This window comes from Homarus americanus, unplaced genomic scaffold (genome assembly GCF_018991925.1).
Source record: "Homarus americanus isolate GMGI-L3 unplaced genomic scaffold, GMGI_Hamer_2.0 scaffold2539, whole genome shotgun sequence".
Classification (NCBI taxonomy): Eukaryota; Metazoa; Arthropoda; class Malacostraca; order Decapoda; family Nephropidae; genus Homarus; species Homarus americanus.
Window position 1 is genome coordinate 3,345,758 of NW_024725489.1, and position 15,271 is coordinate 3,361,028.

General features: G+C 36.4%; 1 protein-coding gene across 2 annotated transcripts in view; it reads left to right on the forward strand.

The window, feature by feature from the left end:
• LOC121864994 overlaps positions 1–15,271 on the forward strand; it is a 137,272-nt gene that overhangs the window by 107,437 nt on the left and 14,564 nt on the right. The window contains exons 32-34 of one of the 2 annotated variants that reach the window (XM_042364258.1): positions 2,580–2,727; positions 5,125–5,247; positions 7,914–7,987. In XM_042364258.1, the coding sequence (XP_042220192.1) occupies positions 2,580–2,727; positions 5,125–5,247; positions 7,914–7,987 (345 nt within the window). The remainder of the gene's footprint in view (positions 1–2,579; positions 2,728–5,124; positions 5,248–7,913; positions 7,988–15,271) is intronic. The other variant, XM_042364259.1, reaches the window with a different exon arrangement.

Here is a 15,271-nt window from a genome sequence, read left to right on the forward strand (position 1 = left end):
TGACACAGGTGAGGGCCAATAATCTGCCCTCTGCCTCGGAACCAACCGCCCATCCCCGTGTGCCCAGCCATTTTTTCTACTAATGTAAGTGTTAAAAAACCTAATATTATTGATATTTCTCTTAATTATTAATTGTGTGTGCATACCATCATAAAGTTAAGATAATATTTTTACTACAACATAGGTGTGTGTCGTCAAAAATTGGAGTTTGGGGATCGGCCCGGACTCCATTTCAATTAATCCCATATGTTATGTTATTCACTTTACGCGTTTCTCACTTTACGCGGGACCCTCCGGGTTACATTAACCGCGTAAAGTGAGGGTTAACTGTACTCTAAATTAATGAATGCAAATCTATGATCATCTCTACCCTTACTATACAAGACGATTAACATGTCCAAGTCTTACCATTGATTAAATCCTTGTAATATAGTGATTAATTTGAGTATAAACAGCACATAAGTAGTTTGCACAAGAATACAGTGTGTACAGTGATGTTGCTCAAAATTATGGCTTTTTCACATTTAATTTACATTTAATATTTGTTTAATTTAAGTTTCTAGCAGTCCATGGTGCTTTAGAGACACAGGGGGTTTATAATTAGTGGGTCATAGGTGTATTGTTGAATTATTATTACCTGACCTCGGATGGTCCGGCAAAACGGATAATCCGGCAAGGCTTTAGAACCAAGGATGACAAATGCATGGTAGGTGATGCAGGTGGCCAGATATGCCGAGATTTTGCCCAGATAATTTTACAGATCTCTGCATTTCCCGAGTTATACATTCTGAGACCATAGCCATGCCGAGTTACGGTATAGGAAATTCCGAGTTATCAAATGCCGAGCTATCGAGGGTTTACTGTAAGCAGCTATACAGTAGGTTTAATTTGCAGTTGCATTTTTGGAAACTTCTAAAACAAATTATACAGTGTACAGGCAATTATATTCACAGAACACAAAAGTTCCTTAGCAAAATATATACATGTTAAAAGAAAACACATTTTTCTCTTCTAGGATTGTTGCAAAAATTAAGTACTGTACTTGATAATGGAGTTAATAGATAGAAAGAAAGACAGAGAGAGTACTAGCTTGCATGTGAGGAGAGAGAGTACTAGCTTACTTATGAAGAGAGAGAACAGTACTAGTTTACTTGTGAAGTGAGAGAACAGTACTAGTTTACTTATGAAGAGAGAGAACAGTATTAGTTTACTTGTGAAGAGAGAATAGTACTAGTTTACTTATGAAGAGAGAGAATAGTACTAGTTTACTTGTGAAGAGAGAGAACAGTACTAGTTTACTTGTGAAGTGAGAGAATAGTACTAGTTTACTTATGAAGAGAGAGAACAGTATTAGTTTACTTGTGAAGAGAGAATAGTACTAGTTTACTTGTGAAGAGAGAGAACAGTACTAGCTTACTTGTGAAGAGAAGAGAACAGTACTAGTTTACTTGTGAAGAGAGAGAATAGTACTAGTTTACTTATGAAGAGAGAGAGCAGTACTAGTTTACTTGTGAAGAGAGACAACAGTACTAGCTTACTTGTGAAGAGAAGAGAACAGTACTGTACTATACCCTTTCCACACTAACTTGGCCCATAGGCCCCTCCCCTCTTCTATACTAATAGCTGATTGGTTCATAAAAAATTCAAACTAAATGCGTTTACAATTGGAAAGCAGACCTGTTATTATGTAACATAATGTTAAATACATGGATTATCAAAAGGCAAATTATTTCAAGGCATTAGCACTTCAGAGAGGCTGTTAGAAAATTTTTAAAATTTATTATAAAAGGTCGATATAAATATGTGCTTACCCGGTATATACGCGCAGTCCGGGGGGAGGTAAAACGCTCAGGGGAACCAATCAGCTATTTGTAGCTATAGACGAGGGACGGGGCTTATGGGCCAGCTTAGCGTGGAAATACTACAGCTTACTTTTTTTTATGGGGAATAGCCCACCTGGGCACAGGTCATCAACCTACAACGGGGCAGAGGGGGCTAAAAATAAGAGTAAAAAGAAGTTAAAATTTTAAAAGAAAAGGGTTATATTAATCTACACCACGAAGGTGCTGGAAAACCAGCTTTTTGAAGTGAGACAGTTTGTACGAGTATAGAAACACCGAAGGAGGCAGAGGCTTCCACAGTTTGGCTGTGTAAGGAAAGGAGGAGGTACTATAATGGGTTATTCTAGTGTGAAGATAAAGAGAACAGCACTAGCTTACTTGTGGAGAAAAAGAGAGAGAGAAAGATCATAGTATCAGCTTACTTGTGAAGCAACTTGACCTTTTCCGTTAGTTTACCTTAACTGCTCTCACACCCTAATGTAGAGGGTTTCCATCATTCAAGGAAAGTTGCAAAGGAGTAGTAGTACAGTAGTGGTGAGAAAAGAAGGGGCCATTGCCGAGTGCCCCTGTAGGCTTAGTGGACTTATTGATATATTGTTCTTTCTAGGTTCAGTTATGAAATGGAAATTCAAGGTCATTTCTCATCTTTCTGTTTCTTGTAATGGGTATTTTGTTCAAATATAAAATTACTGTAATGACCAACTTGAAAATACAGAAGAATCTTCTGCATTTTTTCAGGCTGGTGAAATGGTACGAAAAGGTAAAGATGGAGCTCTGCATCTACGTCAGATCAGACATTACATGGAGACTGGAGCATATTTATCCTCTGTACATTTAAGTGAGAAGAATGGTATAAGAAAATCAGCAAAGAAATTTTTAATTGAAGGTAATTATTTTGTAGTGCAGTATACTGTATAGTATTGGTATCTTGTCTTTGATTGATTGTTTGTTTCGTCTTTACTGTATTTATTAACTGTTTGAGATAATGGTATTGATACATATAAAAACAGATACAGTACCATATTTACCTTTCAATGTTCTGTCAGTGCAGATACAATTACTTCATTGGTAGAGAGCCTTGAACTTGAGGATGGTAGTAATTATGTAAAGTACATGTAGCTATTGTAAATTATTGCCTCCTAGAAAAAATGTTGGGTGTCTATGGCATCTTCTTCCAACAGGTTAATCAATTTGTTTTATCATGGTGAATATGCACAAATACACACTTATTATACAGTTACAATACTGTATTTTGTTACACAATACAATGATGTCACAGAATATTCACAGTACAGTATAGTAGTCAATGCTGTAAACCTCAAAATTATGCCTTAAAGATTGCTGCTTGAGATTGGTTTTACTGTGCAGTACAGTAAATGAGTTCATGTGTTAGATTGTGAAATACCATTCAAAATACAGCTGTAGGGAAGCAGTAACCCATCCACATCTATTATAAAGTATCTTGCTACTTACAAATGTATCTTTAGTTGTTCACTACAATACTTGAGTATATATTATTATTGCTGTTAAATTGCTACAGATATAATCCGGCTGATCAATTCTTGTAAGTGAGTCATGCAGGTGTCGTATACACCTACTGTACTTTGATGAGGATTTTTTACCTGGTACAGTATATATTAAAATAAAGTACAGGAAGTCCTCATTATAAGAGTATTCACTATCCGTGGTTTCGCAGTTACATACGTGGTAAATTTTTTGTGACCATCCACGTAAAAAGTCCCTGCATTTAAGTGAATTCCACTCATAAACTCTGAAAACTCCCAATAAAATCTATGGATTTTTAGCTGAAGCATTTAAAATTTCATTCTCTTCCTGGCGTCATTCATGCACACACGTTTCCCCGCGCCAGTATGGATGGGCAAACTGAGTACTTTGATAGAACTGAGTAATTCGGTACTGATTACTCTTTAGAACCGAGTACAATACTAATTGATTACTTTTTGCATCTGGCTTGTTTGTGCTGTAATTTGCTCGGTTTGCATGTTGTGTGCATCACAGACCTACATTTGATGTTATTTTGATTAATACTGACCCACATCAAGGCCTGGGGGGCGAAACTATAATAATACTAATACTAATAATAATAATAATATTAATAACAATAACAACAACATTAATAATAATAATTAATAAAAAAATGTAATAAAAAATTGAAATAAATTACTACTACCGTACTAATAATAACGATAAATAAATACAAAAATGAAAAACTAAATCGTTAGTGAGAAACAATATACAGTATGTGTGTTGTGTTGTCAATAGTAAGAGAAACAATTGAGACCCTGCAATTGTGTGTAAATAAGGTAGAAAGTCAGATCAGCAGCTTTTGGCCATAGAAAATTTTCTATTTGAGGTAGAACCTGCTTCTTTTTTCATTTATACCCAAAAAGATCCTGGAAGACTTATGTAAATATTTTTTTCCAATAACCTTATACAGTACTGTACTGTCGGTTGTACTAGAATAACCCATTATAGTACCTCCTTCTTTCCTCACACAGCCAAACTGCGGAATGCTCTGCCTTACTCATACAATCTGTCTCACTTTAAGAAGCTGGTTTTCCTGCATCTTTGTGGTGTAGATTAATATAATCTTTTTCTTTTCTATTATTAACTTCTTTTTACTCTTATTTTTTGCCCCCTAGGCCCCATTGTAAGTCGATGACCTGTGCCTTGGTGGGCTATTCCCTCCCCCAAAAAAATTTATATGGAAACTGAACATTTCTTCATGAAATCCTGAATTGAAGACAAAACAATTAGCATCTGACATGTGTTACCTTGAGTTATTGGTTTGTTTTGACGAGTACAGTATTAATTTCTAAGGCTATGTGAAAACAGTGATGATATTTTATTGAATACAAATTAATATATGTAAGAATAATCAAGGTATTAGCTGTTTATTCAATCAGACAACAGTTATTTATGAATTCCCTACTTTTGGTAAATGTCACAACTCACTAGAAACTTCTGGAACTTTAACAAACCCATGTATTTAATGTATTTTTGTTTAAGAATATGTACATGATGTTTTTTTTATTTTGTGTTTAAGAAGTAAATTAAACAATCACTTATGTTTGTGTAAGTGTGCTAAAATTGACTTGGCAAGGAGAAAAAATTTAACCTAACCCAGGGAAGGAGATGTCCAGTTTTAGGGAATCACTGGTTTTCTGATATCCAGCTTTGAGGGTCTGTACCTGTACACTGTACTGTATACCAAATGAAAGTTATGATGATCAGCTTAAAAAAGTCTTGAAATTCATTGCAGGTAAAACTATGTATTACATTGGCAAGTCCGGTAATGAGAAACGAGTGGTTTTATATACAAATGAAGAAAAAAACAAGGTGTTCGAGGAATGTCATATAATAGCAAAAACTGGGGAACACTGTGGTAAGTAGACGTAGATACACTGTATTTTACTATTACTATTTTTTTTTTGTTATTGCCATTTCTAATGCTAACCTCTGGTGAAGTGCACTGTACATGATAATTTGTGTTGATGATCATGGGACCATACACAAGTTTTGTATGTACAGTACAGTCAGCCAAAGTTCCATTGACCTCACCCTGGCTTTCATACTTGCAGTTTTGCCTGGCAGTACTTGGTGAAGTAAGGCTGTATGTAATGGGGATTGTCATTGGTGGGTCTATTTTTGGCTGTATCACTGTCAGAATAAATATTACATAAACCAAAAGTGGCATTTTTATGATGATAAACTATTCATCGTTACTTAAAATCTTGACAAGTTTCCAAATGTTCATATATTAGCTTAAATAATGAAGAAAATTATATTAATGCATCGGCAACACACCTACAACCAGGGCTGCCACAAGATTCTCACACCATATTTCAAGACTACATGTTCCTCATTTAGTCTTGAGAGTTTCATGAAGGAATTATTTGTCTTTACAATGTGAACATTACAAAATATAAGCTGACATAAGTTAGATGGCAGACACTATGTAATAGACTTGCTTGTCAGCCACGACATACATCATCGGCAAATTTTTATTTACCTCTCAAAACCTTTGCAAGAAATTATAAAATGTATTCAGTATTTCACAATGCTATTGCCATTGATTTTACTTTGTAACTTATTCATGGATATTTATTCAAAATGATGAATTAGGTTCAAATGCTTCATGTGGCTGCACTTACAACTCAGTCACTAGGTCACACAATTATTGTGTAGTACTGCAGTTTATGTAATTTCAGATACAGTAAGTCCTCGCTTAACGCCGTGGTTACATTTTTGAAAATTACAACATTAACGGAATAAATTTTCCCCATAAGAAAAAGATAAAATACGCTAGTTATTTTCCCCAGCCCCCCTTTGCCCCATAAAATACATTACATATACATAAATTCAGTGGAATTTTTAAAGAAAATATTTATTATACATCCAAAAAGATAAATAAACTAAATCATTTTGTTTTGTACTCACTGATGGGCGGAGGTGGAGCGAGTGTATGGTGGGTAGTGGAGAGGAGGAGGACGGCGAGTCACTGAGACTCGGAGGGGGGCTCCCCTTCCCGCTCTGACTGGGGTTCTCCCTCGGCTGCTGTTTGCTCCTCCTCCCTTGCAGGCTGTTGTAAAGATGTTGCTTCTGCCTCCCGACAACGAAAAAAAGAATCCAGCGTTGACTGCTAGTGCTCCTCTTCTTTTTTTCCTTGTAGATCTCTTTATAACACCAAAGGGTTTCCTCCATGTTGCGGACAATCTTTGAGCTAGCGGTTTCACCAGTCATCTTAATATGCTTAAAATGTTGAAACCATCCTCAGCTGGCCATAAAGTTCTCATCCTTCGATCCTTCACCCTTTATGGCTTTTAAGTCGTCATACAAGGGTTTTGCTTTATGCTGGGTAACCATAAGGCTCACAGGTTCACTGCGTTGATTCTGGTCCTCTATCCACATAGCCAGCATCTTCTCCGTCTCCTCAATCACTGAACTTCGAGCACGACATATCCTTGTTGCACTCATAGAAGTACCACTTCCAGCACTAGCCTTAATCTTGTCTGTGCTGGTCCGGATTGTATGCACTGTTGTTGGGGGGTTAGGCCTTGCGCTACTCCAGTGTCCACAGCATGTTCACCTTTCTTAAAACAGTTTAAAACCTCCATTTTTGTAGTAAGGCTAATGGTCTTTTATTGCTTCTTCACAACACTAGCATCACTAACACTCGATGGGCACTTGGAAGCCATTTCGAATGGTTACAGTACCGTATTTATAACAAAAATACTTAAGCACGCATGTATGCTGTAGAAGCCTAACAAAGACTGGGGATGCTCCACGAGAGAGCGTAGTGTGCCAAGATGAGAGAGGGTGATGCACCATGCAAAGTAGTCCGTGATGGGTGACAACGTAATAACGAATTGGTCGGAACGTTGTCGGAATCATGGGTATCTAAAGAGTAGTGACGTAAAAACAAAACAACGTTGTCTGGTACAGCGTTGAACGAGGACTTACTGTATTTGATAGCTCCTCACACACACACACACACACACACACTGGCAAATAGAATATATGAGGATGCAATGTCGTAACTGACAAGTGAGTCTATTAGTGTCTGCCATCTAACTTATGTCAAATTATATTTTGTAATGTTCGCATTGTAAAGACAAATAATTCCTTCATGAAACTCTCAAGACTAAATGTGGAACATGTAGTTCTTGAAATATGGTGTGAGAATCTTGTGGCAGTCCTGGTTGTAGGTTCAGTGTGAATTTGAAAGGTTCTGCTATATTATTTTTAACCAGTTATTCTCTACTTTAAAGATCAAATCTTTGTTCTTTGCCAAATTTTATTATTTACCTTGGAGGTTTACTACAAAAGGTATATGGTGATGTGAATGGGAAAATATTACTTATTTACACTTTCCATGAAAGGGATAATTGTGAATCATAAATTTACAGAAGGTAGTATAGAAATTACTGAATTTCACTTTGAACTCTTTGGAAAAATAAAAGTTGAATTTTTCTCCAATATTTAAATTTTCTAGCTATGGTACTGTACTGTATATCCCTTTATAAAAATAAATGGCCACATGTTTCACAGGTCGTACCAAAACTTTACGCCGCCTAACTGAAAGATACTATTGGACCAGCATGGTAGAAGACATTGTGGCAATGGTAAGTAATTGCTTTTATTTATTTATGCACATACAGTTTATAATCTATAGTGTTCTTACTTACATATACTTTACAGTATACTGTACACTTTTAAAGGTTAAAGTACATGGCAATTTGGATGTGTACCAGATTATTGGATGAAAGAATTCATCACTTCATTATACTGTATATGAAATTTGAAAATAAAATATAAATTAAAGCAAGGATTACAGCCGGGTTTTAATTGATTATGTATAAAGAAGAAAACTGTTTTACATTGTTGGGAACTAAGAAGCAGTGTTGGGAAGGAATAGGTTGTGTAGATATATTTCTGCACTTTAGTTCACCTAGACAGGATAATGTAAAGTACAGGTATTGTAATAACTTATGAAATTAAAATTAAATAAATTTAATTCTAAGTGCCACAGTGCAGTAAATTTCACTGTGGATATTTTATCATTTGTTTGTAGTGATCTTTTATCTGAGCCTTACCTACAATTTTGCACCTAAGAGAAAGATCATGGAGCTTTGTTGACTACCTGAGGACATTCTTCTTTCAGGTACCTGTACGGTTCAATTGAACTGTAAGTTTTCACTTCATATATTTTTAAGCAATATTTTTTTTTACGTTCTCTTTATAATGACCAAAGGACTTGACCTCATGAGTGATGATATCTTGCACCGGACTTTGTAACACTAGGGGTATAATTTTGTTTAACTGCCTTTAATTTGATGATTATAATTCTTAAAGATGATGTTTTAATTAGTTCTTTACAGTGATGTAGGTCTTGAGACCTTATTTCAGGTCTCAGTCTCGATTTCAGTTTGACATTTGTGATTCCAAGTTTTTGCTCGAGACCTTTCAAGACCACAAATTTACCTATTAATTTTCTAGTCAGTTGGGAGTGAGTTGTTAACACATATCTATATCATGAAATTAAAGCAATACTACACAATAATTTGGTAGTTGGTACACATGTGCCTCTACTAATTAGTAAATATTTCAGTACTGTATTAAGATAACACTGACCCTCCATCATCCATAGATTTCAACTCCTTATAAATGCTAGGCGTGTTTGAACCATGACCCTTATATTTTACAAAAAGATTTATTCTAAGAACTGATAATACAGTAGAACGTCGATATAACACGAGATATGGTCCAAGAGAGGTCGCTTTAAACCGAATTCGCAATAAATCGAAGTGTTGTTTCAATGGAATAATTTAGTTTGGTACTTGAGAGAAACAAAATACAGTAGTACCCCGATCTACGTGGTCAATTGAACCCACAGGGTACCGTGGAAATTGAAAACCAAGTGAAAACCGCGTAAAGTGAACAACAGAACATATGGGATTAATTCCAATAGAGACTGGCCCGACCCCCAAACTCCACTTTTTCCGACACAATACCTATGTTGTAGTAAAAATAACATCTAAATTTTATGATGGTATGCTCACACAGTTAATATTTAAGAGAAATACAGTCGCCAGGTTAATGTCCATTCAAATAATGGACTCAACCCCCCCCCCTCTTCCCAGCTCACTAGCTCCTACCTCTCTGATTAATGTTTGGGTGAAAACTCTAGATTTTAACGTTTAGTAATAAAAAATACCTCGGACTAAAGTTAGGATAATATAATTGACATTTCTGGATTCCTTGCAGGTCAGGGAATATTTTGAATGTAAACTTCATATATTTTGCACAAAAGATAAAATATTTGCTTTGTGTAAACCAAATTATTACATTAGATCTAAAATTTGTATGTCTAATGCAAAATCCATGATGTTTATATTCAAAATGATCATCATATTGTAAGAATTCCAGCCATGTAAATTATATTCTGGCCTAGTAATTTGTATGAATTTTATGAGCTAAATAAAAAAAAAATTATACTTCACCGCGTATATGAGTAGATGCACCGAGGAAAGTGAGTCTGGTTCTGGCAAGGTACCACGTAAATGAAAAATCGCGGAAAGTGAAACCGTGTAAAGCGGGGTAATACTGTACTAAAAAGACTAAGAATCTACCCAGATGCACCTCAGCCCATCTAGAATAAGCAAAACATTGCTTTTTTGTAGTATTATGTCAACACAAACACTCATAAATCAACACAGCTAAAATTATGGGACGTGAAATGGTCTGTTTACTAGCAATCGGCTGATGTGAAGATTGGGGGAGAGACGTGGGGTGATATGTTTGACAGTTGATGCCAAAGTCTAGTATCTGTCCTTAATAGTGCCTTTAAGTTTTTCACTCATAAAATGTCACTGAACTGACATGTTTTAATTACAGTGAACCCTCACTTTACGCGGTCAATTGAACCCCCGGCGGCCCGCGTAAAGTGAACAACATAACATTTGGGATTAATTGAAATAGAGACCGGGCCGACCCCCAAACTCCACTTTTTCAGACACAATACCTACGTTGTAGTAAAAATAACTTCTTAATTTTATGATGGTATGCACACAATTAATAATTAAGAGAAATATCAATAATATTAGGTTTTTTAACACTTACATTAGTAGAAAAGATGGCTGGGCACACGGGGATGGGGGGTTGGTTCCGAGGCAGAGGGCAGATTATTGGCCCTCACCTGTATCACTTGTATCAATTGTATCACTATCCACCACAGAGGCTTGCAGGGCCTCTTTGTCAAACCCCTCAAAGTCCATATAAGTCCATATCCTCACTATCATTATCACTATCACTGACTTGGACCGGCTGTGGTGGGTGGCGGGTGAAGAACTTGGTAATGTTTTGATGACTGGGCAACCTTGTGCGCACCCTGCCCGCTCCGCTTCCGGCGTAAAAGAGTACATGCACCGTGTAAAGTGAGCATTCCGTGTTTGGCAGGGTACTGCGTAAACGTGGAAACGCGTAAAGTGAAACCGCGTAAAGCGGGGTTTTACTGTATTCAAATTGTTCCCTGTCTTGCAAGGATTCTAGCAATGCAAATTATATTCTCCTAACTTTAGTCTGTGATATTATTTCAGATAAAAACTGTAAGCCTATAACCACCCAACCCTGGCTGGGAAAGTGGGAGGGGGAGGGGGAAGGTGACAGTGACACGTTTGACAGTTGGGGACCGAAGGTCTGGTGAAGTGTTTATTTGTTTATTTATGTTTTTTATATTGAGTTTTTGTTTTTTGTTTATAAAATGCCACAAGTGACCGGGGAGAATATAATTTACATTACTGGAATTCTTATAAGATGTGTAATTAATTTGAATATAAACAAGCTATAGTTTGCACTAGACAAAAATTTTAGTAATTATTTAGTACATTATTTTGAGTACATGTACAGTACAACTTTGCCCAGAGAAACATTAGGCGCGAATTTTAAAATATGATGCGCCAGATTGACTCGTGCAAAATAGGAAAGATTCGCTTTAAATTAAAACATTGTCCTTAATTGTGGGTGTCGCTTTAAATCAATAATCTTAAATTAAATCGCTTTAAATCGACGTTCTACTGTACACAGGTTTATAAATTATTGCGGATCACCTGAAGATCTGTCCCCAGCTTATCCCACCTGAAGTTTCACCACCATGGTGCTACTGGGGGGCTAATCTTCAGGTGACAGTAAACCTTAGTATTCATAAGAAGATTGGCCAATTGCTAGTTTGATGCTTATGTCGACAATACTGAAGACCCATACAGGAAATATGTGGTGCTAATCCCTGATGATGCTTTGGCTTATAAGAGAGCAAGATTCATCTATTTCCATGTTAATACCTGGACGTCCAAGTTGAATTAGATTTGCTTGAAAATGCCTCCTGCACACTTCTTGAAAAAATGTTAATCAATTCATAATTTTTTCAGAAATGTTTACATGGTGGCTTGTTTCACTGATACTATCACTCCACAGATATATTGCAAAGATCCATTTCTGAATTGACACATGGGATTTAGAAAAAATGATCCATACCTTACAGAAGTTGTGAATTTGAACTTCTGACAGTCTTAGGTATGGTGTTTCCCATACGAAGCCATCCTTATTTTGGAGTGTTTTGTCCATTTCTTCTGATTATGGCAACTTTGACAATTTATTTCACATTTTAGAAGGCCATGATGTTTAAGTCAATTAAAAATTGGCAAGGAATCCTGACAGTGCAAAGGTAACATAACAGTCTAGAAGGTGTTATGTGCCTTGGTCTGCTGCTATTTGGCTGAACATTAAAGATGTATTTGTCTTTATATAGAATAACTCACTGAAAGTGTCACCCCAAAAAGAGGTGACCTTAGCTGTCACCTGAAGATTAGTGTATCCCACCTTAAGTTTAACCATCCCGATGCTACCTAATATTAAACCATAAATGTGGCTGGTCTTGGCTCAGAAGATAGGTCTCAACTCTAAACAGTCTGGTCTCGGTTTCAGACTGAGTGGCCTTGATTACATTACTGTTTTTTTGATGCATCACCTCCATATCTTTCCATTTGGTTTGGAGTTTCACAATTCACTTGATGATGGACTGTGGGCCATAAAACAAAGGACTTAAATACAAAATGCATTTTATAGCTAAGGTAAAAGTCAAGTGAGTGGGAATTTCTTCCTCCCTCTTCATGATAGGTATCCTTATTAGCAGAAAAATATGTTTTTTTTTGTCTGATTTTTGAGTTCATGTCTGATACATATGAATAATCCAGAGACCATCCCATTGTACCTATTGACTCACTGGCTTTCCAAACAATGACTAGATCAGGGTCAAAGCTTGCTTCATATACTGGTACTCAAATTTAACAGGTGAGCAGCTTTTTATGCAACCTTTATACTGACCCATATAAACAGTATCCTTGCCTCAGAATGCAGATGGACCTTCGAAAGGGCAGGGTCTGCCAGGGATTGTTTTGTTGTGTGATTTTACAGTATACTTTTCCATAAGATGGGATTTCATGCTGTTGTTCTTTATTTTTTAATGGGATCATTGTGTTCACTATTCATTTTGAAATACAGTACGCTCGGATAATTTGCTGATTTTTATTTCGCGGTCCTCTATTATCTGTTATTCGCAGATGACACTCTGGATGTACCCAAAAATGTCTGTGGGTAGTTTTAAAATTGCTGGCATTTTTGCAGCCAGGACAGGGAGATATTTGTTCTAGAGACAGTAATTTCCTTTACCTGTATTGTATACAGTGGTCCCTCGGTTAACGAACACAATTCGTTCCAGAATGTCGTTCGTTAACCGAAAATTTCGTTAACCGAAACCATTGTTTCAATGGGATTTTGGGTAATTGGTTCCAGCTCACCGAAAATTACACACAAACTAAAAATAAATGCAGTAAAGTACACGTACTTTGAGGTGTGCATGTAGAAGGCTCGTGGTTGATGATGATGGAAATTAGCATGGGGGTGGAGGAGAAGGGAGAAGAGAAGGCATTGGGGTGGAAGAGAAGTCACCCCATGCCGCCATTTCACCTATAAAATTTTAGTTCACTTGGTGTAATTCAAGACTATTTTCTTTAAATCAACACTTCACTGCATTATATATTGTCAATATGTAAAATAAACTTCAGAATGACCAATAATTGTGCTGTAAAAACGTAAAAATAGTGTATGTTCAAGAGAGTCTCAAGCAAGAAGCTTCCTCCACTGAGCAGGGACACACACTGACGCCATTTTGGGTGTGTTGAATGGCTGTTTGGCGCGCTAAAAACAAGTTCCCTGTACAGTACTTCAAATATGTTAAATAATTGTTAAAATGACTAAAAACTTTAATATAAGACTTGGAAAATTATTGAATAGTACAACCTTCTTGATATTTACTCAAATGGTAACGAATTTAAGCCCTAAAACCAATTACTGTATTGGCGGACTAATACTACAGCTGGTGAGCAGGCGAAAACATGTTGGGAAAAATTCGTAAGGAATTCGTTAACCGAAATTTTTTCGTTAACCGAAGTGAAGAATCTTATGGAAGGTAATTCGTTAACCGAGGCGTTCGTTAACTGAGGGATCATTGTACAGTGGTCCCTCGGTTAACGAACACAATTCGTTCCAGAAGGTCGTTTGTTAACCGAAAATTTTGTTAACCAAATCCATTGTTTCAATGGGATATTGGGTAATTGGTTCCAGCTCACCGAAAAGTACATACAAAGTATAAAAAAAATGCAGTAAAGTACACTTACTTTGAGTTGTGTATGTAGAAGGCTCCTGGTTGATGATGATGATGGGAATTAGAAGTGGGGTGGAGGAGAAGGGAGAAGAGAAGGAAGTGGAGATGGAGGAGAAATCACCTTTCAGAGGACCCATGCTTGATGCAGTAATTTCACCAATAAAATTTAAAGTTCACTTGGTGTAATTCAAGATTATTTTCTTTAAATCAACACTGCACTGCGCTATATATTATCAATATGTTAATTAAAGTTCAGAATGACCAATAATTTCAATGAAAAATGCAAACATACTCAAGACACCAACAAAATAGTTGCTCTCTTGATTGTTAACAAAGCCAGACTGACGCCTGGTGGCCAACCCTCGCATCTGATGGGTGCACAACTAATTAGTTCCCTGTACTGCATATACAGCTCCTCCCCAACTTACGACTTACTCGACTTACGTCCACCCGCACTTACGACCTGCCTCAGTCGTACCAAAATTTTGTCAAATTATGTATTTTCGAGTCCCAACGTCAGTAAACAGACAAAATTTTCGTTTGTAATTCACTTTAAAATGGCTGGCAAGCTTAAAAGTGAGAGTTTTGTGGTGCTGAGAAGAAAAAGAGACACCCATTTTAGATTTTCTATGTATTATTTAAGCATTTCCGACTTAAGACCATTTCGACTTACGACCTGGATTTGGGTCCCTAACCCTGTCGTAAGTCGGGGAGGAGCTTTATTATCAATATGTTAAATAAATGTTAAAATGACTAATAATTTTAATAGAAAACATGCATAAATATTATAAAGTGTAACTTTATTGATATTTACTCCAATGGAAATGAATATAAACAAAGAACAGATTACTGAATTGGCTGAGTACCCTCTCAGCTGATCAGCTGATGTTCAAAACAAAACATGATTTTCGTAAGGATTTCATTAATCGAATTTTTGTTCGTTAACCGAATTGAAGATTCTTATTGAAGGTAATTCGTTAACCGAAGCGTTCGTTAACCAAGGGACCACTGTATATGTGTTTTGTGCATGTCTACACAGATACACATACAATACAGGTAAAAGAAATAATTGTCCTAGGGACAAACACAAGTAAAAATGCCCCCGTAAGCAAATGTTACTCGCGGATTTGGCGATTCGCGGTCATTTTGAGAACCTTAACCCCCACCAGTAATTTAAATTTTTGGTAAA